At 37.1% G+C, this 27,996-nt stretch overlaps 1 protein-coding gene across 3 annotated transcripts in view; it reads left to right on the forward strand.

Annotated features, from left to right (window-relative positions):
- Positions 1–2,067: 2,067 nt before the first annotated feature.
- LOC150095201 (inosine triphosphate pyrophosphatase) overlaps positions 2,068–27,996 on the forward strand; it is a 34,626-nt gene continuing 8,697 nt past the window's right edge. Inside the window, exons 1-3 of one of the 3 annotated variants that reach the window (XM_090410266.1) lie at positions 2,068–2,200; positions 13,568–13,655; positions 27,244–27,456. In XM_090410266.1, coding sequence (XP_090266392.1) covers positions 13,569–13,655; positions 27,244–27,456 — 300 coding nt within the window. In that variant the 5' untranslated portion in view covers positions 2,068–2,200; position 13,568. Of the gene's footprint in view, positions 2,201–2,327; positions 2,445–2,491; positions 2,540–13,567; positions 13,656–27,243; positions 27,457–27,996 lie in introns of those variants that run through there. The other 2 variants (XM_090410265.1, XM_090410267.1) reach the window with 2 other exon arrangements.

A 27,996-nucleotide genomic window follows, 5' to 3' on the forward strand; every position in this document is an offset into this window, starting at 1 on the left:
TGTGTTACACCTTACCTCTACTACGAATCAACGCCATCTACCGCCCACCTCCAACACCACCACAACTAGTAATTGCTTCAGATGTTGATGTGGAGAATAGATAGTCCTTTTTGGGGGATTGTCAGTTGTTTCCATTCTGTTATTGATTTCAGAATGTGGCAATTATCATATTCCGGGGTGATTACGTCTGCTTGATGATCTGCATTCATGTTGGTTGGTGTGCTGTTCCTTCTTTACGAGTTGTCAATATTCCTTTCAATGTGGCAGCCTGTTGAGGTCGTCTACGGATTTTATTTCGATTGGTTTTACGTCTTGCGTCTTTCTTAGGAATATTTTGCTGTGTCCATATAAACTGGTAATTGTTTTCTGTTTTTACCTTCTTTGCTTGGTAGAATATTTTCTGGTAATATGGCGTTAGGAAATCGGACAAGTATATTGGGGTATTGTCGTGGTCTCCTTTCAGATCCTTGACTACTGGTTTCTTAATCCTTCTAGCTTTTATGAGCGTAGTTTTTGTTGGGCTGTTGGTGAGTCGCACTACGACGGAAGAAGGAAGGGTATTATTTTCTCTTTTCCTTTTTTGTGGTAACCGATGCACTGACTGGATGTCTCTTGATTCAATGGGAGAGCCAATTTTTTGGCTTAGTTGTATTACGGTGTCTCTTAGATGTTCCGTAGCTATTTCTGGGAGACCATTTATGAGGAAATCTTTTTGTGCTGCTGTTGGTTTGAGAGTTCGTACTGTTGCTTTAAAGAGTTTAGTTCTTGCCGTAGTTCCGTTGTCTCTTTAATTAAATTATGCTGTCTTTCCGTTAGCTCTTTAACGCAGTTTTTAATTTCTCTTACGGTCTGTAATACACCTTCTACCGAGTTATTATTAAATTTAATGAATTCCTCATATTGGTTGAATTTTTCTGTAATTTGTGCGGTATGTTTTTTAAATAATTCTCCAACAAAATCGATTAAACAGTCTTTTAGGTTTTGTAATCTATTTTTAAGTAATGTATTTAAAGATGGCTCACCTGGGTTTCCGTTGTTGTTTTCTTTGTTTTTAATTCCCTCTGTTGTTGATATCTGTTTACTGCCTGCGGTTGTTTTCTACATGTGCTGTTTTCCGCCTGCGGTCAAAGGCGACATTCCTTTGTTGTCTCTGCAATGGGGACACTTCCACTCGTCACGATTCTTGTTTGATTTTCTCTGCCAAGTACACGGGAATCAAAAGGTGAAGGTAAGCCAAAATTTAAATCTCCTAAAAAAAGCGCCAGAGAAAGAAAACCATCGAAACCGTAGCTTTGAATGATTTTGATGTAGACGTTATAAGAAGAACTATTCACGAATTTTACGTGGTCGAGAAAAGAGTGCCAACTGTTCCGAAATTGATTCCTGTGCTTAAAGAAAAAATTAATTTTCCTTGGAAAAGAAAAACTCTAAGGAAAATACTTCATGAAATCGGATTTTGTTTTAAAAAGTCCCAGAATAAAAGGAAACTTATCATGGAGCGAAGTGACATTGTTTTATGTAGAACGCAGTATTTGCACGTATTAACACTCTAGGTACATTTTTCCAACTGTTATACAAGCAAAAGCAGGGTTTTTTCTCCCGGAAACTCGGGTTTTTCATCCCGCATACATACAAATCGGCCCTTCAGAACACGCAATTTACAGACAAAAATTATTAGTTGTGGTGGTGTTGGAGGTGGGCGGTAGATGGCGTTGATGGAGATGATTCGTAGTAGAGGTTAGGTGTAGAGACAGTTGTAGGTGTCCTCCCGCGATGAGTCTTCGGACTCCTTGGAGATATCAGGAATAATAATAATAATAATAATAATAATAATAATAATAAAATAGTTACACTTTAAAAACAGCAATGTTCGTAAAAGAAAAGATAAATTTTCCGACCTGTAATAATAAACAAACTCAGTTTGTTTATTATTACAGGTCGGAATCCCAGAAGACAGACTGATTACCCTATTATCGGAATGGATTCTCCTTTTTCTGACATGCGCAGAAGTGTCGAGGGACCTCAAATCGGTGGGCGAACTATATCAACTTTAAGGCGACAAAAAATGGCAGACTGTTGGGCCACGTGACTGACTGACGTCATCGTATGTTTGAAACGTGTGTGATGCCTTCACCAAACGTACAATACAATTCTTTATCAAATGAACATCTGGAAAAGTTTTTAAACAATTTGTTTAACGGTAAGTTATAAAAACAACTGAAAAAAAAACTGAAACTAGTTCTAAAGGAGCTAGGTGCTAGATTAAAATTTTTGGAGCTGAGGAAGAAAAAAAGGAGCAGCTAGATCTAGCTTTAAAAGAGCTAAATTGGCAACACTGTTGCCAACTCTCTGTAAGGGAAATGAAGGCGTTAGCGGATTTTTTATTTATTTTTTATTTTTTCTGTCGCTAGATGTCTTACTTGCCTGATATGCGATTTTTCGGAGTAAGTAAATCATTACACGCGCTTTTGGATGTTATTAATATTTGTGATTTTTGGACGCTCTTTCACGTGTTTACTCCTGCCACTGACTAATTTAAGTAATGAAATGAATAAATTTCTGAATTTTATTTTATACTACGTTAGTAGTTCAGAAAATGGAAGGAATGCTTCCTATAGTAGTTGGGATCGGAGGAAAGACTAGACATTAAAATAATTTAAGTAATGAAATAAATAAATTTCTGAATTTTATTTTATACTACGTTAGTAGTTCAGAAAAGAAGGAATGCTTCCCATAGTAATTGGGATCGGAGGAAAGACTAGACATTAAAAAATCTATGTATCTATCTCTATATATATTTTAATATTTTTCACAATACAGATTAGGTCCGGTTTTAACGAGCATGCAATTGAACACGCGGAAGTTCCATAATAAGTTTGACAGTTTACAGAAGTATAGCTTGCAAATCTCATGTCTTGCAGTGAGTTCTTGAGAAATATATATAATTGCAAAACTATCAATTTATTAATCATATGTTTTTGGAAATGTGGGCCTGACTAACTTCTGGAAGTCCATGGTGATATGCAATAAAAGTGATATAACGATTTTATGTCAAATAATTCTGCTATAAGAATTCCACCTTGCCTTATTTTAACGTGAAGTAATTAAACACAAAGTAAATATCTCATGGAATAAATCATTTGAAATCTCTGGTCCAAAGATGTTTTACATATGGGCAGACTCTCTCATACTTCTTTTTATTGTTGACACCGGACTTCCAAGGAATCAAAATTCATCACAGTATGTGTAGTCTTGGTTCTCCAGCTCATTGATAGTTAATCATACCACATCTTAAAATCATTCATTGTCTATGCATTCAACCACCCTGTTACAAAATGCATTCTTTGCACCCCACTCACCTTGTAAAAAAAAAAATCCTACTCTCTCCCTTGTGCTTTTTCCAGGGATAACCCCTTCTCCTTGTAACTTCTCTTTCTGTGCTATCAGTTGGAAAGTCTTAGTATCTATTTGATAAGCACCTGTCAGCAATTTATATCTCTATCATATCATGCCCTCTTGGTATCTTCTGAACTCTGTGGATTATATTTCCTCAGTCTATTGTCATTGCAACATTCCAAAACTCCAGAGATGTGATCCAATCAAGACTTAATACAGCAGAGCTGTTATATCCCTCTGCTGGTCGATGGTCTTCTCACCATTGCAATGATCTTTACTTTAGTATCTTTGCAACTTCTCTTCCAAACATCATCTCCCAGTCAACCATCACTAAAAATGACAGTATTCCATATTTGATGTTCAATATTTAAAACCTTGCACTCAGTTAAACTGATGTCTCCACTCATTCACTCGCTCACATCTGGTTCAGTGGATAGAGGTTTACTACTTGCCTTTGCAATAACAGCTATGAGTACCCATTGCATGAGAAGAAAGAAATGATCCATGTAAAAAATTTCTATGAATCCACAGTATCTTATGCTAGTGGAACTAACACTTGTAGCTATAAACGGAAACTCCTCACTGTTGAAAGCTGTTCTGCACATCATCCAGTTAAATTTCTTTTATAGACAGAATGTTGAGTGAAACAAATATTTTACTATTGAAATAATTTGTGATGTGACTTCATCTGCTTTAAAAGCCATGATTCATCATTGAATACTACTTTGATTTTTTTTCAACTCAAGAAATTATCATTAGTATTTGAAATTATCCGATATTTGACATTAGTATGTCAAATATCTAGTCCAGCTGCCTTTTCACACTTCAGGTTTTTGATGGTTTTTGTACTTTGATATTGATATGTATTCCTAATTGCATTCCTGATGAGTGTTTCTACCACCATGCTGCCATCGCTTGTTTCATTTAGCAGTCTTTCAATGTAATTACTCCATACATCTAGAATGTATATTTATCTTCAGATGATTTATTTTCAGTTTTCATGTCACTTTATCATACAGTATTCTTTCCTTAATTTCTTTGCTTTTTCAATAGCTTGCAAAATATTTTGCCCCACCTTGATATCTGTTTTTAATGTTCTTGGAAAAGTATTCCCATGACCTTTGTTTAGCTAGTATTATACAGTACTTCACTTTCTTACATTTTTCTCTGCAGTCTCTAAGTGGACAAGCTGACTTACTTTCCAAAACTTTCGATATGCTTTCTTCTTTTCCTTGAATGCCTCTTTAACTTCTTGAGTCTACCAATGAGTTCTGATTTTATCATCCTTGAAGATAGCTTCACCACAGCCTTCCTGGCTGAATCAAAGAATGTTTTCTTCAGGTTTTCCCACTAAATCTTCAAGGTATGGTTCTTGTTTTCAAGCCTTTTAGTTTTTTCTCGAATATTGTTTGTATATTTGAGTCCATAGTTTATGTCTGAAAACTGCTCAACTTTGATTCATTTTTAAATTTTCTTGCTGACTTGGAGTCACAGACTCATCTAGGGGATTCCTTTTGTCATACACACAGTTCATCATACCATGCTTTAAACATATTCAAATTCACCGCAGGCAATGCATTCCAATCATTCACAGCTCTCGATGCAAAAAAAAAAAAAAAACCTGCTTTGCACTTCACTTCTCACACAACTCCCAGTGTAGACCTTTTGTCTACACTGGGAGTTGTGTATCTCCCACCATTTTATGAAAAACATCTTCCACATTAATTCTATAACAACCTCTTACCAACTTGTACATCTCTTGAGGTCTCATCAGTGGGAGCCTGACCCAGAAGTGATAGCAAGGTTGAAGCTCATAGCATAATAAATGTCTGTAAGGATATGTGGATTGCATTATGGGATACTAAGGCAATTGATGCAGCCTCTGTAGCTCAGTCAGTATAGACAAAGCCCTTTGGTCAGAAAGATCTGGGTTCAGTTTCTGTCAGTATCATGAGGATCCTTTATCTGGTTTCTTTTGATGAAAGGTGAGTTACCTGGTCTTATATGGAGGTAGGGAGTTTTTTCACCTGGAAACTCAGATTTTTTTGTCCCCCCAGAACAGACAAACCAGCCCCGTGAACACACACATCTATAAGGACATAGGACACACCGGGAGGCACAGGTCTAACCACCTTATCCTCGAGTTATGGTTGCGAAGTCCAAGAATACTTGAAAAGGTTATGGGCACTTAAGTGCCAATTAGGACCACTGATAGGATAGGGCATGAAGGCAACTGATGTGAAGTCATTAGCCTCTATATACGAGTTTCCCAGTCATGAAGTTACTTCATGTGCAAACTTTGTTTGCTTTCACTTGGATAAAGGATGAAACCAAGAATATAATTTCTTGCAACTTTAATTTATAATATAACCAAGTGGAAAAACTTTCAACATCTAGCTTTAATGTACATTTTTAATATGAGCGTTTTAGGTGATAAGACTAAGGCTTTGAATTATAGGCCAATCTGCTTGTCTGGAGTTGTGGTCAAAGTGTTGGAGAAGTTAGTGAGGCCAATTATTCAGAACTGGGTGGACAGCAGTAGAATTCTCTTTAATGGACAGCATGAGTTTACTAAAGGAAGATTGTGTTTTAGCAGTCTGCTTACTTATTATAACAATGTGACAAATATGTTAGACAATGAGGATGCATATACAGTAGTATGTTTAGATTTTGCAAAGGCTTTTGATAGATTGCCACATGACAAACTAGTAGTTAAATTGGAATACATGTAATTGGGTAGTAGATTAGTGCACTGGATTGGAGATCGGCTGTCTGATAGGTATCAACAGGTTGTGTATAATGGAGTGATATCCCAGAAGAGGAAGGTGTGGCTTGCCCCAGGGTTTGTTTTGAGGCCATTGTTTAATTTGTATGTAAATTCACTAGCCCCAGGGGTTTGTTTTGAGGCCATTGTTGTTTAATTTGTATGTAAATGACAATGGAAAAGGCTTAAATGGTGATATGCAGTTGTTTGCAGATGATGCAAAGTTTGGGAGAGTTCTGAGAAGCAGAGCAGATGTTGTAGCTTTACAAGAGGACCTAAATAGATTGTCTAAGAAGTGAGTGTGTGGAGATGTCAGTTTAATGTTGCAGCATGTAAGATTTTAAAATTTGGGAATCAAAGATGAGATGCAGAGTATAGGATTGGTGGGGATATTTTGGAGGAGGTGGACTTAGTGGTTGTGCTGGATAGGGACTTGAAATTTTCTGGTCATTTTGCTAAAATTGTGAGGATGACATAACGGATTACAGGAATGATGCAAATAACACTGACTCATATAAGTAAGGATGTTTTGATTCCATTGTACAAGACTTTGATCAGGCCACATATGAATTATTGTGCACAGATTTGGGGGGTGCTTAAGGGTCAAAGCTGTATAACTGAGAGGAGACCTCCACATAGCCTTTAAAGGATGCGGAGAACCGACCAGGGCTTCTGACCTAATGTCCAATCCTCACCTTCTCGTGGTGCACCCTGTTGGGTATCTACTTTGATACTGAACGAACGAGGATGGGCTGGCAATTTGGGATTTAGCCGACCAAATTGTATTCTTATTGGTTAAACCAAAATAAAAAATGATGGTACAACATGACAAAATTTCATGCCGGCTGGGCGTCGCCCAGTTAAACAAGGCCCCCGTTGTTTTCGCCAGGGAACCAGGGCGAACAGCGAAAAGTCAGCTACTGGAACAAATCTGAAAACAAACCCCAACTCAACATCACCAGAGTTAAAGATCGGTACTATCAACGTAAGCAGCCTGAATGGCAAAGAAATGGAGCTAGCTGAGGAATTAGATAAGTACCAGATCGACATAATAGGGGTGACTGAAACAAAAAAGACCAAAACTGGTGAGATCTTTCTGAGCAATAAATACAAAATGTTATATTCAGGCAATAACAATCAAGGAAAAGAAGGAGTAGCCATAGTATTCAACACAAAATACGAGGCTAATCTTCTTGAATGGCAGTCAGTCTCAAGTAGAGTAATGTGGGCAAATATGAGAATGGGGAACTGGACAATGAGACTTATTTGTGCCTATGGTCCCACAGAAGGTTCTACTAAGGTAGAAGTGGAGGAATTTTTTGAGGCTTTAGAAAAAGCAACTGACACAATGAAAAAGGAAAAGTTGGTCCTTGTTGGGGATCTAAATAGTAGAGTAGGAAATGATTGTGAGACATACAAAAATATTTTGGGAAAATTTGGAGAAAAGAGCAAAGCTAATAATAATGGCAAATATCTGTTGGATTTCTGCTCAGGACATGGACTGGTTATTACTAACACCATGTTCCAACATAAAAATGTGCACAAATTCACATGGAGAGAAGAGGCTAGGAATAAGAAAAGTCTCATTGACTATGTTATTGTTGATAGTGATGTTTTCTCCCTGGTGCAGGACACCAGAGTGTACAGAGGATTTGAAATTGGAAGTGATCACTATTTAGTCTTGAGCAGGATAAAATTGAATTTCATATTGAAAAGAATAACATGTAAGAAAGTTTTAAAGCGAATAAAAGTTGAGCAGCTCTCAGATGTAAACTGTAGACTAAAATACAGAAATATTATTGAAAAGAAAATGAAAGAGTTTGAGAACAGGAATCAAACCTTGGAGATTCAGTGGCAAACTCTGAAGGAAACATTGATTGATTCTGCCAGAGAGCCATGTGGTGAGGTTGTGTGCAAAGATAAAAAAATCAGAACTCCCTGGTGGACACAGGAAGTTAAAGAGGCAGTGAAGGAAAAGAAGAAAGCATATCAAAAGTTCCTGGCAAATAAGTCAGCTTTTACTCTTACAGAATACAGAGACAAATGTAAGAAAGCTAAACAGTGTGTAAAACTAGCTAAACAAAAGTCATGGGAGGACTTTGGCAAGAATATAGAAAATAAATATCAAGAAGGTGGCAAAATATTCTGGAGGGTGTTGAAGAAGCTTAGGAATGGAGGAAAGAGTGCTGTAAAAGGAATTAGAGATTATAAAGGTGAAATGAAAACAGGAGAAAAAGATATCCTTGAAGTATGGAGTAATTACTTTGAAAAACTGCTAAATGAAACAAGCAGTGATGACAGCACAGTGATAAAAAACACTGACCAGGCATGCAGTCAGGAATACATATCCATACTTGAAGTAGAAAAAGCCATCAAAGGCTTGAAATGTGGAAAGGCAGCAGGAGTAGATGATATTCGACCAGAAATGCTGAAGTATGGTGGTATAAGAGTCTTACAGTGGCTGCACTGCATAGTTCAGAAAGCCTGGACAGAGGGACGAATTCCCGATGATTGGAGTAGAGCTCTCATAGTACCCATATATAAAAAGGGAAATAAAACTGAATGTGAGAATTACAGAGGTATTTCCCTACTGAGTGTTCCTGGCAAGATCTATGCAAGTATACTTGAGAAACGGTTGAGAAGAATTGTGGAAGAAAAGCTTGGTGAAGAACAAGCTGGATTCAGGCCAAATAGAGGCTGTCAGGATCAGATCTTCACTTTACGACAAATAGTCGAGAAAGCATGGGAATATAACAAAGATCTGTATTTAAGTTTTGTCGATTTGGAAAAGGCATATGACAAGGTGCCAAGAGAGAAGCTATTCAATACGCTGCAGTTATATGGTGTCAATGGGGCATTATATCAAGCAATACTTAGTCTGTATTTGAGTTGTGAGTCAGCAGTTAGAATTGAAGGAAGTACGGGAAGATGGTTTAATGTTAAATCTGGTGTGAGACAAGGATGTACATTATCCCCTCTGTTATTCATTATCTATATGGATCACATTATGAAGGAATGTGGTATTAAACCTGATATCAAAATTGGAGATGTTAATGTCAGCTCTTTGCTTTATGCGGATGATGTTATACTTCTAAATAAATCCGCTACAAGTCTGCAAGATTCTCTGACTAAATTGAATAGCTGTTGTAATAGATATGGTATGAAGGTCAGCAATAAAAAGACAAAGACAATGAAAATAGGCAGAATCATTGAAAATGTCAACTGTGTTGTGAATGGAGACCTGTGGAACAAGTAAAACATTTCAGCTACTTAGGCACAATTTTTACTGAAGATGGTAAACTAAATATAGAAATAGACAACAGAATCAGCAAAGCTGGTATCGTGGGAAGTCAATTGAATAAATTCATATGGAATAAGAAAGAAATTAGTCGGAACACTAAATTAGCTGTATACAAGACTGTGTTCAAACCAATTTTAACTTATGGATCTGAGAGCTGGGTCAGAAGTAAAACACTTGACCAAAGACTAGAGACCGCAGATATGAGAGTCCTGAGAAAGATTAGAGGCGTGAACAGATGGCATCAATGGCAATATCATATTAAAAATGAGGATATTAGGAAAGAACTTGACATTGTCAGCATCCAGGAATGCGTTAGCAGAGCTAATCTCAGATGGTATGGTCACTTAAATAGAATGGGAGAGGAAAGATTAGCAAAACAAGTGTTCTCTGCCAGGTTGGCAGGAAAACGACCCAGAGGAAGACCAAGATATAGGTGGATTGATACGGTACAAAGTGCCTTAGACGATAGAAATATAAGATCTGATAATGTTGGAGTCTTGACAAGTAACAGACTGATTTGGAGGAAAATTGTAGATAGGAAGTTAGTAATGATGTAATTTTTTCATGTAGTACTGTCATATCCTGTACACCCCTTGAGGGTACATGGCAGGAATTTGATGATGATGATGATGATGAACTTGCTGACTTAATAGTCAATTTTGACATTGAATCCTTATTCACCAACATCCTTCTGGAAGATTGCCACTCAGGTTATTTAATCTGCCAAAACACTTTACAAACAATTTAAGAAACATATATGAGGAGCCCAATCTAGCTATCACAAACTTTTATCTAGAACACCTAGAAGAAATCCTTTTATCATCAGTACATTCTCAGCCTTCTTTTTGGGTACACTGCAATGACAGTGCCTTTGCTCTCTGACCCACAAAGAAGATATGTTATCTATCTTTCTAGCAAACATAAACAATCTACACCACCAGATAAACTTTGCTATGCAAATAGAAAAGGACATCAAACAAATTTTCCCAAATATCTTGCCCTCCTGCTCTTCTTCAGGTGAACTAACTACTTCCTTTATCATAAACCTAGCTTCATAGCTGCTACATACAACAGCATTCTACTCACATCCTTCAAAATTTTGGAATCAAAAACTCTTACATCACACTTATATTGTATGCTATAAATTGCAAAATGTGAAGCAGGACTTCTGGATATCAAACATATTATGCAACTGAATGGCTTCTCAGAATGAACTATTGCAACATGTTTTTGATTCCTACAGTCCACTTCAAACAACTATGAATAATGAAGGTCCTAATTTCAGCACATTACTGGTATTTCTGGACCAATTTCAAAAATCCTTTAAAAAAAAAAAAATACAATTTAGCAGCTATGTTTATTTCTTTCAACAAACTCTCCTCTTGGTTCCTGCCTTCTAAAGAGAAACAATATCTTTCTCTTCCTGGCATCTATCAAGTTCCTTGTGAATTCCACCTTTACCACTTCAGACAAATTGGAAGTTCTGTGCAGAAAAGATTACATGAACACCAATTTAACATTGTTAATAAGAAATCTGGCATAGCACAACACTGAATTGATACCAACCACAATATCCTCCATTCTGAAACATGCTTACTTCATTAATGCTGACTCAAGTTTAAGCATTTGCTTAAAGAGAGTGCCAAAGCCTTTCTCCATCATCCTAACCTGAATTGGAATGACTGCCTCTCCTTACCGAAGATATGGGAAAGTTTCATTATAATCAGACATCATTAATATATATATATATATATATTAATCTAATAGCTTCTTTTTTCAGCCACTAGCATTGTTATCTTTATGCCATCACACAGCTTGTACTATTTTAAATAATCCATTGTTTATGTTCCACCTTGTGCTCTGCTAGCCTTTATGTCACTGATGATAATCTGTAATTTTCAGGTTGAAATATTTGCCTATTAAAGTTTTATAGTTTATTCATCTTTATTTTTGTGTTCATGTGTTATTCAGTCTTACCTTTATGGCAGAAGTATCTCTAAAAAATTCAATCTCATCTACTTCTCGAAACATGTAGAAATTTTTTTTCACTTGATTATAAATTAAATTAAAGATGCCAAGAAATTATATTCTTGTTTAATGCTTTATCCTAGTATAAGCAAATAAAGTTTGCGTGTGAAGTATCTTCATGACTAGGCTACTTCTATATAGAGGCTAATGCCTTCACATGAATTGCCTTAGTATCCCATAATGCACGTTAATACACACCCGAAAAGAGGTGTGCTTTGCATATAGGATTTATAGGATTCCAAGTCAGTTCGATTAAAAATGGCCCAAGTTCGATTCTTGTCATGACCGGAGGAATCGTTATATGGACTTTTTCAATCAAAGGTGAGTTAGCCGATCTCATACGGAGGTAGCAAGGTTTTTTCTCCCGGAAACTCGGGTTTTTCATCCCGCATACAGACAAATCGGCCCTTCAGAACACACGCAATTTACAGACAAAAAATACTAGTTGTGGTGGTGGTTGTGGGTAGTAGAGGTTCGGTGTAGTGGTGGAGACGGAGAGTTGTTCAATAGGTGTCCTCCTGCAATGAGTCTTTGGACTCCTTGGTGTCACGAATAAAAAAAATAAATAAAAATTAATGTGAAGTCATTACCGTCTATATACAAGTAGCCTGGTTGTGAAGATACTTCATGTGCAAACTTTATTTGCTTACACTTGGATAAAGGATTAAACAAGAATATAATTTCTTGGCATTTTTAATTCTTGAAATATGGTTCATCTAATTATAGCAAAGTCTTATATCCAAAGTGCAACACTTTTGCACTTATCGGGTCTAAAATTGCAACTTTATTCAGTGAAAAGTGTATTCAAATCTTCCTGAAAAAAATTTACATCAGCAATGTTCCTTATAATTCTTCCCAAGTTTGCATCAACAGCAAACAACTGAAGATTCCTAGTCATTCCACTCAAAATAGAATTAACAAATAAGTTAAATAGCAGAGGCACAAGAACAGATCCGTGGTCACACCACTAGTTACCTCCTTTTTTTTGAGACACTGCTCCATCATACAAAACCTGTATCAATCAGAGAACCAATTTCTAATCCATCTATCCATTCCTATCCTCTGCATCTTGTGACCAGCCTATTGTGTGGCAATCTAAAGATACCTTTGCAAAGTCCAAGAATATTTGCTGTATATAAGTCTCATTTATCCAACATGTTCATCACTTTATCATAAACTGCAAGTAGGTTGCTAAAATAAAACCTGTCCTTTACAGAACCCATGTTGATCATCACAAAGAATTCTATGTCCATCAGTCCAGTCCTGTATTCTAATCTTAACCAACCTCTTCAGTACTATGACCACAACTGCAGACATACAGACTGATCTGTAATTGGAAACTTCTGTCCTAGAACTATGCTTGTGTGGTATTATTTTATCTTTCTATCCATTCCTTAGGAACCTTTTCCACCACAAGACTTTCATTAAATAACCAGGTCAAGGACATATCTAACTCATTTGTACATTCCTTAAAAATACTTATTATATGTCATCTATTTCCACATTCTTATTTAACATCTAATCTAATCAAGCACCGGATAAATTCTGATCAGTATGCTATCCACTGACTCTGCTACCATGACTATTCACCAAGTCACCCATCCATCATAATTATTCATGCCTTGCTTCCATGTAGTCAAAGAATTCCACTGATTTATCTTTTGTCTGCCTAACCAATCTCCTCTCATAGTGCACTTTTTCTTTCTTAACCATACTTGTTGCCTTTCTAGCTTGCATGCTATATTTCTCATGCATCTGATTACTGTTAACTATTTTGTACTTATTCCATAATATCTTTTCTAGCATCACTTGCCTGATTTCACTGTTCACTCATTTCACTCCTACTGTATTTGTTTACTTGGAGCCACAAATTCTGGAAGCCAAGGCTTGATTTGCACTGTACAGCCATTCTTGGTATACACTTAATTCTTGGTATACAGTTGTGCATTGTTTGCATTAGATGCTGCCTGAGCTCTGTATCTTTTCTGCTGTATATAAATTATATAACACTATGTTAAAATATTACAATATTATATTTTATATTTACCATTTAAAACTAATTTTTTTTTAAATTTTAGTATGTCTCGTATCTTAGTTCTAGTTACTGGGAATGTTAAAAAACTTCAAGAAATTTCTGCCATTCTTGGCACTGACTTCCCATTCAAGGTAAGTCATTAAATGAGTTATTCTGTTTTTATTGTGGTAAATTACTCTTAATTATAATATGCTAAATTTATTTTCAAAATACACAGACAATTTTTTAAAAACTGTTTAACCTGTATGTTAATGATATTGGATGGGGATATTCAGTTGTTTGCAAATGATGCAAAGTTAGGACAAACTATGAAAAGTAGAGAAGGTGTTGTGGCCTTACATTAAATTGAGTGGATGGGCATGGAAATGGGGATGCGAGTTCAATATTGCAAAATGTAAGGTTTTAAAATTTAAGAAACAAAGATGGGATGTAGAATTTATGCTTGGTGGGGATATATTGTGGGAGGTGGAGGAAATAGGAGAACTTTGAGTGATAGTGGATAAGGATCTGAAATTTAGGGAACATTGCCTAAATTGTGAGGACAACACAAAGAATTCTGTAATAAATTTAGTTTAATCCTTTACCCAAGTGTAGGCAAACAAAGTTTGCACCTGAAGTGGTTCAGGACTGAGACAACTCGTAGCAAAGGTGGACCAAGCTCTCAGGCACAAACTTTGTTTGCTTACACTTGGATAAAGGATTAAACTAAATTATTATAGTCTTACTAAGTGGAAAATAAACTTCCAACATCTTTATCTAAATACAGAGTAAATTAATAATCAGGTGGTACACCTTTTGGCAACTCATATCAGTAAATATGACCTCTCCATTGCTTCTGCCTTAGTATCACTTCTGGGTCTGCCTCCCGCTGACGAGACCTCAATAATGGTCGAAACTGATCTGGGTAGTGGCCTTTCCCTTAATGCATAGAATTATACATGTCGGCAAGGAGATGTGCTTTGCATTATGGGAGATAGTGAGACAAGGAGTGATGAGAACTTGGTCCACCTTTGCTATGAGTTGCCTCAGTCCTGAACCACTTCAGGCACAAACTTTGTTTGCCTACACTTGGGTAAAGGATTAAACTAAATTTATTATAGTCTAACCAAGTGGAAAATAAACTTCCAAAAAGAATTCTTGGAATGATGCAGAGGACACTGAGTTGTAGAAGTAAGGAGATTCTTGTTCCATTGTATAAGGTTTTGATTAGGCCACTTATGGACTACTGTGCGCAGATTTGGTCACCTGGTTTTCAAAGACGAAGAGATGTTGTAAAGGGTCCAGAGATGACTTACTAAGGTAGTTTCTGATCTTTGGAATGTCGAACATGAGGAAAGATTGCGAAGATGCAATTACAGAGTCTAGTGGATAAGAGGAAGAGGAGTGATACAGAGCTCTGTGTGTATGAAACTCATGTTTTTTGTCCCTCAGAACAGGCAAATCAGCCCAGTGAACACACACAGATGTACAGTCATAAAAATATATATATGCTTAATCCTTTATGGGGAAGCCTCACCCCCCCCTCCCAAGGGGGGGAATCCCATATAATTATTATTATTATTATTCATTATAAAAGATTATCAAACATTTATATATGGTTCCTATTTTGAAAATTAGATCTTCTCCTCAACAAATATATTGCCTATTTTCAATGGGTTAATGTGACACTAGAATGTTTTGAAATCAGTGGCTTGGCTGAAGGGGAGAGGGGAAACGTGTGTTTTTTCCTCTCTTTTACATCAGTACTATCCACAAAAGATTTGTGGATAGTACTGATAATTACTAATGTAATGTGAAATAGATGATAATTATAATAGTATTATTATAATAGTATATTATTATCACAGAAGGCTCATACTGACCATTATTAATACAGTGCCTATCATACCTCTTTTTAAACTTATTTGCTAATAAACACTCTCATTGCCCACCTTTGGCAACCCATTTGACTCATTTATCACTCTCTGAGCAAAAATCTAGTACTTTTTGCTTTTGGTAAGTGTACTCTCACACAATTTCCATGAGTAATTCTTTAATTTCTCCTGCCCTGTCATATATTGAGTGTTCAATTTGTGATCTGTGGAGTGAATTTGAAGGGAAGCCAGAATGGTTTAAGGTTGATGGATTGCATATGAATAGATTTGGTGTTGGACATTTGGAAAAGAAGATGTCTGAGAGAGCAGAAAATCAAGATGAAGTTTTTATAGCTTAGGATCAGAGGAATATTGTTATTATTATTATTATTATTATTATTATTATTATTCAGGCCTCCATGGAGTCAAAAGATTTATTGTGGGAGGTCCTTCCTAAGAAACACGAAGTCTATCAAGACTCATCGAGGGGAGGTCACCCCTAAGAAACACAAAGTCTATCATACCACTCCTTAAACTCATTGACCCTTCTCGCTCTCACCACTCCATCAGGCAATGCATTCCATGGTTTAATCACCCTCCATGCAAAGAAACCACTCCTCACCCTCTTGCTCACAGTTTCCTTACATAACTTCCAGGGATGGCCTCTTGTCATGACTCCTTTCCGCTTTCAACCAAGCGAAAGAACTCCCCAGTGTCAACCCTGTAACCACCTCTCAACAGTTTAAAAGTCTCAATCATATCACCTCTCCTTCTATCCACCAAACTCTGCAGTCCCCATTCTCTCAGCCGATCCTCATCACTATCATTGTACAGTCCTGAAACCATCTTTGTTATTCACCTTTGTACCCTTTCTACAGTTAATTTATCCCCTTGAAATCCTGGGACCAAATCTGAGAACAATAGTCCAAGTGTGGTCTGATCAGGGTCTTATACAACGGAGTGATAACTGTCTTATCTCTGCAGGTCACCTTCCTTCTCATTATTGCAGCAATCCTCTGTGAAATTTAGGGGACATATTGCAAAGGTTTGCAATATGTCCCCTTAATTTCAGGTTTTTATCCATCATCAACCCCAGATCTCTTGTCTCCCCCTACTTCCTCCAGTATAACTTCAGAGTATGCAGTGTCCCATCGATGTTTCCCAAACCTCAAGACCTTACATTTTGCTGCATTAAACTGACACCCCCCATTCACTTGTCCATCTATCTAGCTTATTCAAATCCTCTTGCAGGGCTGCCGCATCTGCACTATTACTAATAATCCTTCCCAGCTTCGCATCATCTGCAAACAACTGAATATCCCCTTGCAATCCACTGACAATGTCATTAATATAAAGGTTAAACAATATAGGTCCCAGTTCTGAGCCCTGTGGGACCCCACTTGTAACCCTCTGCTTTCTTGAAACTGCTCCACCATACACAACTCTCTGATACCTATCGGACAGCCAATCCTGAATCCAGTTTACCAATCTGACATTCAGACCCATGTGCTGCAACTTAAATTCCCAGCTTATTATGTGGCACCCTGTCAAATGCCTTCGCTAAGTCTAAGAAAATGGCAGTATATGCCTTTCCCTGATCTAATGTTTTTGTAACTTTATCATAAAAGGCTACCATATTGCTAAAACAAGAATGCCCCCTTCACAAATCCATGTTGACTCTCACAGATAACATTAGCCTCATCTGCCCAATGCTGTATACTGTCCTTCACTACTTTCTCCAAGATCTTACTAACTACTGATGCTGGCCTATAATTAGACACTTCCAGTCTGCTACCACCCTTATGCAATGGCACTATTTTACCTTCCTTCCATTCCATGGGCACCTTTCCCACAGCCAGACTTTCATTGAAAAGCCAGGTCAGAGGCACTGACAGTTCACTAGCACATTCTCTCAAAACTTGTGGTGAAATACCATCCAGTCCCACAGCTTTACTGACATACAGAGTACTCAGTATTTGAAACACACTCTCCTCCTGTACCTCTAAACCTCGAACCTGCCCAATCCCTCTAGCATTAAAACAGACTCCTCCAGGATGAAATACTCCAATAAATTGTTCATTGAACTATTCCACTATGTCCTCTGCATCAGTCACTCTATTCCCATTTTTATCCCACAATATCATTCTCCCACAGTCATTTCTCCTCCTACTGGCCACATATCTAAAAAATTCACTAGGATTTTCTTTGGATCTTAGGACCAATCTCCTCTCATATTCCAGTTTCGTCTTCCTTACCATACTAGTCACTCTTCTGGCCTGTGTCTTATACTCTTCATGCATCTTCTCTTCACCTGTCTCTTTATATCTCTTCCATAGCCTCTTTTTCGCATGCAATTCCTGTTTAATATTGTTTGTCAACCACTTTACTCCAAATTGTGTCCTCTTCTTCACTCATGGTATACAACTTACCATTGCTGCTAACAAATATTCTTTCATAATTTCCCATGCACTTATGATATCCCGGCCTTCCAATTCCTCCCTCCATGAAACTTCCCCAAGTTGACATCTTAGACTACGTTCCCGTCTCTTTGATACTCCTGCATGTCTATTCATTTTCCAAGTTAAAACCATATGGTCACTCTCTCCAACTGGTGGGAGAGATATCAACTCAGTTATTAACAACTCTTTTGATGTTATAACCAAATCCAAAACTCTTGAACCTCTTGTTCCCTCTATTACATGTTGTCTAAGACATCTGTACCTCAAGAATTCTAGAAATTCCATTCCCCTATTGCTACATGCATCTTCCTCTCCCCAATTTTTACTACTGTAGTTAAAATCTCCCATAACAATCATTCTTCTTGCACTTGTCAAACTCAACTCTCTAAACATTTCCTGGTCTCCACCCTCTGTGCTCCTGGGTCTGTAGCAACACCTCACTAAATATCCTGTCTTGCTCACCTCTACCTCACACCATATGCTTTCAAAATCATTAGTGCCACTGCCTTCCAACGTCTCCACTCTTAGAAGACATAAGTCGTCACATCATAAGCAGTACTCCACCACCACCACGCTTTACCTTCCTATCCTGCTGAAAAATACTCTACCCAGCTACTTCCATTCCTGTTTTTTTATCCACTTCTGTCAACCACGTCTCGGTGATCTCAATAATCTTTGGCCAGGCTGATGCTATATGCACCACCAATTCCTCTCCCTTATTCTGGATACTCCTGGCATTAGTATAAAGCATATAAATGGCATTGTTTCTTTACCCAGCATTATCCCCTGTAGAGACTCCACTGGGCTCAGTGTTAGCTGATGTCCTCCCCTTTCTCCCAAGTACCCATTCCCACAAGAGGCCACCCCTGCTACCATCCTCCCTGGGACACACTGACTTGTTCAGAACAGCAATCTCACCAGATGCCTACATCTGTCCTCATTCAAATGTAAGTGGTCTCTCGTATACAATTCCTCTCAGTTCTCAAACGCACTCCAAGCATTCACATATTCCAGTCCTCTCTTGTCTCACATTCTAGCTATTATGTCATTCAATATTACTGCTCTTCTGCTCAGCTCGTCATTATCATACCTAGGCAACACACACGCTATCTTTCCTCTCTGTGTCTTCTTTCGTACCACCTCAACAAAGAATCTCATATCTCTCGCTGCCCTATTTACACCACCACTGAAGTCATTTGTTCCCACCATCGCAATCATCTCATCCACCTTTCACCTCTCTTAACTGCCAAAGCCACACTTTCTATTATTCCTCCTGGCAAACACTCCTCATGCATCCTATCTTGAACACCACACATCATTGAGTCCCCATACATTATACCTCTTACCATTCCCTCTCTCCTATTGTTCCCATTTTCTCCTCTTCTTTCATTCCCATACCTCTCTCTCATTTCCTCTCGCCTACTGTTTCCATTTTCTCCTCTTCTAGCACTCCCATACCTCTCACTCATTCCGTCTCTCCTACTGTTTCCATTCTCTCCTCTTCTAGCACTCCCATACCTCTCTCTTACTCCCTCTCTCCTACTGTTTACATTCTCTCTATTTCCATATCCAATTCTCTCCTCTCCTATCATTCCCAAAACTCTCTTTCTCCCCTACTCCAATTTGCCTTGCATTTATCTCTTCCATTCTCCTAATCTCATCTTTCATACTTCTCCCAAGACATTCCGCCTCCTCTTTCAGCTCCTCTATCTCCCTCTGCAGGTCAGTCACTCTTAATCGAAATTCACTCTCCCAAACAAAACCATCTCCTAAACGTTCACAGTCACTCACACCTTCTACACTATTAACTATTATTTTCTCATTCATATTTTTTTCTTCACTCTCTCCTATCACACTACTCGTCTTCCAGTATTCATTTCCCGTTCCTGGAGCAACAAGGTCGGTTATTGAGATATCTACTGCTTTCCTTTCTTTTTAAGCTTACACGGTGATCCGAATGCATTTTTGAAAATTATGGAGACAACTACCGTGTTTGAATAAAAACTTTAGTTTAATATAACTAAAATCTACATTCGACCTTTATGTCAAGGTCATCTTCTGGAGCATACAACTATACACAGAAAACAAGCTACACTACAATCAAACTGGTTTGTTAACGATACTGACCAACTGCTACAACAATTGTTGGCCTGACCTCTGGTGAATAAAAAAAAATATATACATCAATGCTAGAGTCCTATCGTTAGTGTTATCTGTTGGTTGTAGAAATACATTGAGTGCAACAACAATAACAACATATAATCATGATGTTAATATATGTATATAGATAGATACTTGTTGTTGTGCCCAATGTATTTCTATAACCAACAGATAACACTAACAATAGGACTCTAGCATTGATGTATAATTTTTTTTTTTTTTTTTTTCATTTGAATAACAACTTTATTAAACTAAAGTTTTTATTCAAATGCGGGAGATATCTACTGCATTTATTTCCTCCTACTGCCTGCACTTTATGCACACACGCACCCCTCCCTCTCTCACAAGCCAGAATCCAATTCCCGAGATGCATACATGCCGCAAGTACTGCATGCCACAAACTCCCTTATTATATTGCTTATAATAGAGTTCTTAAATGACGGAGGACTTGGCAACATGCCATTTGCGACTGCAGCTGAATCTGCCATCATTCGTTACTGCCGAGGGACTACTAGCATAATCGTTAATTATTCAAAATAGTGTTGCTAATTAATGTCAAAAATAAACGCTAAATAAGTATTAGGGAGTATAATTAAATAAGAAAAGTACAAACAATTGCAAACAAAACATTAAGTACACTAAATAAAATGAAATAAAACTAAATACAGTAATGAAAACTTAGCTTCGTCTCTTGTCTTCCACCGTTATGCATCTGACCCCATCTTCTCGGTGACCAAAATACACAATATCACGACAACAACTAACTTCAAAAAACAACCACTTAAGTACACTCGTATTCCAGAGAAACAATTTAGCACTCAAAAACGTTAAAAAACGGACTATTCACCGATTAAAAATCACTTTCTTCAGCACAGCTCAAATTCACCGCCACATGCTACGTCGACACTAGCGCCATGAAGCAGGTCATGGAAAGATAGAGAGAAGATGGATACAAAGTTGAAGATGTGATTATGGCATGATAGAGTGATGGAACATATAAAGGTGGAGTGGAGAGGGATATGAATGGAAATCAGGGAAATGGAAGTAATCAGACCTAAGAGAGATTTGTATTCTAGCAGCTGGAGTAATATGTGACAATGTTGGTTGTATGTCCTCAGAGAGAGTGGGATTATGTTTATATACTAAAGTAAGGAGCATCAGAAATAAGGGAGCTGAGTTTGTTGCATAGATTGCACCAGTGTGCTCAAATACATTTCAAGCAAGTGAAACTTGATTGTCGGGAGAATATTTTATTGTCAGGAACAGAAATAGTGGGATATAGATTTATCTGGAAGGATAGGAAAATTAAAAGAGGAATTGTGTGACTTGTGTCCACTGAAAGTGTAAGTTAAGCATAGTAGTACGTGTGAAGATTTTGAAGCTGATTAGTGTGAGGTTGAAATTAAGAAAATAATACATCTAATTAAGATGTTATAGGTCAGGGCATGTAGAGTGCTGATTGTGAAATGCTTAGACAGATTTATTGGGCATATAAAAAGATAATGATCTCCTGATGGAAGAAATTAATTATGGGAATGTGGATTGGGAACAAGGAGAGTGGATTTGTTGAATTTCTGAGGGATTACTGTCTTAAGCAACATGAGGTACAAACATATCTTCACAGGATATGTTTGTTAATCAGTATAAACACTTCTTCCTGTTAGTAAGAATGATGGTGAGGTATTGGGAAATGGTCAAAGAGGAAAAACTTGCTGTCAAGAAGGGATATGTGTGGAATTATAAGTTGAATGATTTTGAGAAGCTATGTAGACAACTAGCATCAGTACCATAGGTTGATGAACTGTGTAAAAAGAGGTTGACAGCACGAGAATTTATTAGAATGCAGAAGTGTTAAACATGGTAAAGAAAGAAAGTAGGAGAGGAGACTTGGCTAGTCGCATCAAAGATAATCCAAAGGAATTCTTCTGTGTGGTAAGCAAGAGGAAGAATAATTATGTAAAGGTGACACTTGTGGATAGTTATGGTAGCAGAGTGACTGCAGCAAAGGATGTAATGGAGTTAATTAATGAGCATTTCATCAAAGTATTTCTTACTGATTAAACTATTGCACATCATTGCTGATGTCAGGGATTCTGTGAATATATACACTGAATTAGCTTTGCATTAGGAGTCCCCCCCCCTCCCAATTTACATATTTGGTGCAATAACGAAGTACCATGTGATATCAACATCACATGAGCTACTATAAATGGGCCCACCCATCCTCTGTACGTAATCAGTAATGGGGAAATGTGGTGACTTAAGCCAATTTGACTATGGGCAGATAGTTGGAACCCAGAGGGCAGGTGCCAATATTTTGGAAACAGCCACACTTGTTGGTTGCTCCTATATTGCTATATCAAAGGTGCCAGGACTGGATTAACCATGACCAGACATTCAGCAGAAGGGTTGACATTGGTCAACCATGTGTGGTTGATCATTGAGGTGAACATCAGGTGTCACAACTGGTATCTCAGCAACAATGTGCAACAGTCACACAGCTCACCCACCAGTACAACAGTGGGGCAGTTTGATCCATTTCCACATGCACCATGTGCCATATCTTGCTTTGCCTGGGATTTCACAGCTGGAGACTAACAAGGGTAGGTAGTCATCAATGTGGGAGCCTTTGTTGGTCTCTGCCTATCGCAAACAATGCCTCGTATGGGCCAAGAAACATCAGCGATGGACCCTCAACAGATGGAAGAAGGTCATCTGGAGTGATGAGAATCTCATTTCCTGCTGATGGCCAGGTTCATATTTGGCATAAACAGCATGAAGCCCTATCCCCTTGTTGTGCAGTTGGGGGTTCAACAGGCCAGTGGAGGTGGTGTTATGGTCTGGGGAGCTTTTTCCTGTCAAGCTGTAGGTCCATTGGTTATCATCCCACAAACACTGAATGGTGAACGCTACAGGGACCTGTTAGCTGACCATCTTCATCCATATCTTTAGGAGGTCTACCCTGACCACAGTGCCATCTTTTAATAGGACAGTGCATCTTGTCATCAGTCTCGTACAACTGCTGAGTGGTTGGAAGAACACAGCAACGAATTCACCATATTGCCTTGGCCCCCAAATTTCCCTGACTGTAACTTGCAATTGTATTGAAAAGAAATGTTGGGCAGATGCTGCTCTTTTTTTAACAGGTACAACAGCAAGTAGAGGAGTGATGGTTGGCAATTCACTGACAAATGAACCATAGAAGTACCTCTAGAAAAGACAGAGTTGAAACATTTCATCTGTGAGGTAAAGGTTGAAGTTAGCCTGTGAGGAAAGGGTCATCAATGAGTCGAATTGCTCTCCTCCGAACAGCATTAAGAATTTTTAAGGAGTTTTTAGGTGCATGTTGTTTACTGGTCATGCAAACTTGGAAGAGTTGTATGGAACACTGCTGATGTTAATTCTCTTCATATAGATTTGAATATACTTTTTGCTAGGACTAATGAGCAAGGTTGTAGTTTTTAATAAGTGAAATTAAGATATTGTACTTTGAAGTTCAGAGATATAAGACTGTGTACTATATATTGGTGAAACGTTGCTTTAGAAAATGCATAAGATTCTAGAATTAGGAGAGTGATGGTTGATAGTGGACCAAAGTTTAAATGACACATCAAAGGTTGCATTGCTGCTATTATGAGAAGTACGTTGAAAGTGGAAATAAGGAGGTGGTTGCACCATTGTACAACACACACTGGTCAGACCACACATATTGTGCTCAGATTTGCTCATCTAGTTTTCATTGCGATGTGGAAACATTGGTGGTTTTAGAGATGAGCGACCAAGGCAATATCAGGATTCTGGAATATTGGTTATGGGTAGAGATTGAAGGAATGTAAATTGTAAAGTTTAGGTTTTAGTAAATAGGTGTTTGCTGTTTTAAGGATACTCGTGACATAAGACTGAATGATAAATGCACGTAAACACAAGAAAGATATTCAGTTAACCAAATATTTCGGTCTGGAAATAGCAGACCATCCTCAGTGGTATTACAAGAACAGTTATAAAAAATACAAGCTAGAATATTAACAATAGATTGTTTAAAATAGAACACGCCGCGTGATGTTATATCACTAAGTATGAAACGGAATATTTTGAAGTAGAGACATGATTGGAAAAAAAAAAAATTAATGAGTAATCTTGATTAGACTTTCCCAGATTTTTGATATAGATATACAGTCATTACGATTCAGGTTGGGACAATGGAGCAAGGCCTCCACGCTTTCCTTGAACAAACATTCAAACCTATAATGGGATCTATGTAAGAGGCGAGTCCTGGTCCAAAGGATGTTGTGGTCAGTTTCAATCCTGTGCTGAGCCAGTCCTCCATAAAACAAAGTTTCAATACGTCGAGTGCCAATTCCTTATATCTCCGGTATTTCTGAACCTATCGCAAGAATTTTAAAGAAATATGATTTAACAGCTACTTATTCACCTATTAACAAATTGTCTTCTCATTTTCCTTCTCCTAAAGACAAACGCTCAACTTTATCTCTTCCTGGAGTTTATCAAATTCCGTGCAACTGTAATCTATCCTATTTTGGACAGACTGGATGTTCTCTTGAAAAACGAATCCAAGAACATCAATTTTCCATTCTTCACAACAAACCTGAAAAGTCTGGATTGGCTCAGCATGGGATTGAAACTGACCACAACATCCTTTGGACCAGGACTCGCCTCTTACATAGATCCCATTATAGGTTTGAACGCTTGTTCAAGGAAAGCGTGGAGGCCTTGCTCCATCGTCCCAACCTCGTAATGACTGTATATCTATATCAAAATTCTGGGAAAGTCTAATCAAGATTACTCATTAATTTTTTTTTTTTTTTTTCAATCATATCTCTACTTCAAAATATTTCATTTCATACTTAGTGATATAACATCACGTGCCGTGTTCTATTTTAAACGATCTATTGTCAATATTCTAGCTTGGTATTTTTTATGACTGTTCTTGTAATACCACTGAGGATGGTCTGCTATTTCCAGACCGAAATATTTGGTTAATTAAATATCTTTCTTGTGTTTACGTGCATTTATCATTCAGTGGATGGGTATGTTTTTAATTATTAATACTGCAGAGATTATAAAAAGAGTGAAAGGTGATAGGGGAAGAACTAGAGGTCACACCCTAAGTTGTGTAATGGTGGTGTGGTAAAGGGGAATGTTAGGAGTATAGAGAGTTTTTTTGCTTAATGGCCATTCTGTAGCTATTAAACTTGAACTTTATACAGAGCTTATAGCTTATATTAAAATTAAACCTTTATACAGAGCCTTTATATTATAGCTTATATAATAATCGTCATCATCATTATCAAATTCCTGATATTTACCATTAAGGGGTTTACATGATATGATAGTACTACATGAAAAGTTTACATCATTACTAACTTCCTATCTACAACTTTCCTCCAAATCAATCTGTTACCTGTCAAGACTTTAACATTATCAGATCTTATATTTCTTTCTTCTAAGGCACATTTTATTGTATCAATCCACCTATATCTTGGTCTTCCTCTGGGTCTTTTTCCTGCCAACCTGACAGAGAACACTAGTTTTGCTAATCTTTCCTCTCCCATTCTGTTTAAGTGACCATACCACTTGAGATTAGCTCTGCTAACTTATATAAATAGCTTATATAATATAAGTTATAATATAATATAAAGATTATATATAATATAACATATATTATACTGGTAGCTGTTATCATAATAGTTCTGTAGCTCATACTGATAATAGTTTTCCATACAGTATAATAGCTATCAAGTATAGAGTTATTAATAGTATAATAGCTATGTAAAGCTGTCATGATGCAAAAAAGTAACTTGTAGGAATTGATTGTTTTGGCATGCACTAGTGACTTGAAGGTTGAAAAATATTGTATGAAAGAAGATTATGAAAGCGGTATCAGAAAAAAGAAGAGGGATAGAGTAAGGTCTGCTGTTGTGCTGTGATAAGAAAAAGTTTAAGGAAAAGGACAATGGTTACAAATGAATGAATGCATAGGTTGTACAGGAGAAATTGTATGAAGTTTATAGACCTATGGACTGACTGAATTTGACAGATGGAAGGACTTACATTGTGCTAATGGATTTGATTTTAGGGTACAAAATATATTTTATATATTTTGTATAGAATGTGAAGGGTATACTATTTTAGGCGTCTCAAGAAATCATTATTAACTGTCAGTGTAGAAGTGCAGTCAGAAAAATTAGGGCCATTGGAGAGGATGCACTGAATGTGTGCAGGCATTCATGAGGCTAATGATTAAGAGTGAACAAAAGTGCAGGGGTCTTGCTTCCCAAATTACCAGAATTGAATGGGATAATGAATGCAAGATGTAAAGGCTTATAGGCCTAAGAAGGTGCTACAGTTTATTTACTAATAACAGAAATAACAGGAATAAGAGGAAGGAATTTTTGCCATTGTGCAACCTTGCCAAAGGTGTTGCCATTGACACTTGGCTGACAGTAAATGATGTTGCTACGGAGATAGAATGTGAAGGGTATACTATTTTCATGGCAGATAGAAAGAATAGGACAGTGGGGTGGGTTACTATTGATGATAGTAGGTGAATTGCAGCTGAAAAGAGTAAGAGATCATCAGATAGTGAGATGTGGACCAAGCAGTTTATTTGAGATAGTGTGATGTTAGAGGCCAATAGGACAATATATACAATTGGTTGCTGGGCCAGATGTGGAAGATAGGCATGGGCAAATTAGCATTGATGAGTTGACTTCAACTATAGGACATAGATTGAAGGGAGGAATGATGGCAGGAAGAAATGGAATTTATTCATATACAAAGAGATAATTTTACCATAAAAAAAAAAAAAAAAGAAGGTTAAAAATGTAACAAACACCCCTCCTGCACATCTTGACATTCAGGTATGTAAATTGTTAACGTGTTTGTATGGTTCATATAGTGACTTCAGACTTCCAACCTATGATGGGATCATTGGAATGAAATCCTATAAATAATAGTCCAGGACTGACTGTAATTTCTTTGAATACTTGAAGTACATGTCTGATTGCTTTACCCAACTTACAAGCTTTACCAGCTTCTGAGGTGGGTAAAGAAATCCCCAGAATTTTGTTTTGCAAATGTCATTTTTTTTTGGCAAGTAATTAGTCTTTGTACAGAACAATTTGTAAAGTAGTAAGGGTTTTGTTTTGACTTATTGAGATCATGTGACATATCTGTCCTTTTTATTTAGAAAGAAAAAAAAGTTTTGTTGTTTGTGTTTATTTCAGTTGGAAAATAAAGCTATAGATCTTCCAGAGTATCAAGGTGATACAGACTATATCTGCAAAATGAAGTGCAAAAGTGCAGCAGCTATTGTTAATGGACCAGTACTAGTAGAAGATACGGCACTGTGCTTCACTGCTTTAGGTGGTTTACCAGGGCCATATGTAAAATGGTTTTTAGAAAAAATTGGATCAGATGGGCTTTACAGAATGTTACAGGTAGGTGACACATAAGTATTTCATATCATCAGTTTTTTTAGAATAAATATTGTTGATTTTTTTAATTGCTGCATTATCTTTATCATCAATGAATTATTTTGAGTGCTAAATGTGTTACCAACAGAAAATTGTATAAAATGGAATATCATGTTTATTTATACTTTATAACAATGTATGTGAACATTCTATTGGATTTGGTTGTGAATATCTGCATGGTAAAGTGTGGGTCTACACATGAGCATAAATTAGTAAGGACATGAGCAGTGCCAGTACCTAGTATTTTTCTTGTGTGTGCAATTAATATTCGGCACCTTTCCAAAAAAAGTTTTTTTTGAATAAAGTGTGAATAAAACGAACAGGAAATGAAAAACAAATGAAAACCCCTTACAGTATAATGTTACCTATGGATTAGTCCTGCTTATACAAATTTTCTTTACACGGAACTCAACAATTAATCATAAGTTGATTTATGATACATCAAAAAATAAAGAACTATTTTAGGTATATTTTCCTAAATTTTAATCAAAAATTACAGTGATA

Source organism: Typopeltis vanoorti, chromosome 20 (genome assembly GCF_054136105.1).
Source record: "Typopeltis vanoorti isolate ZY-2024b chromosome 20, IOZ_Tvanoo_1.0, whole genome shotgun sequence".
Lineage (NCBI taxonomy): Eukaryota > Metazoa > Arthropoda > Arachnida > Uropygi > Thelyphonidae > Typopeltis > Typopeltis vanoorti.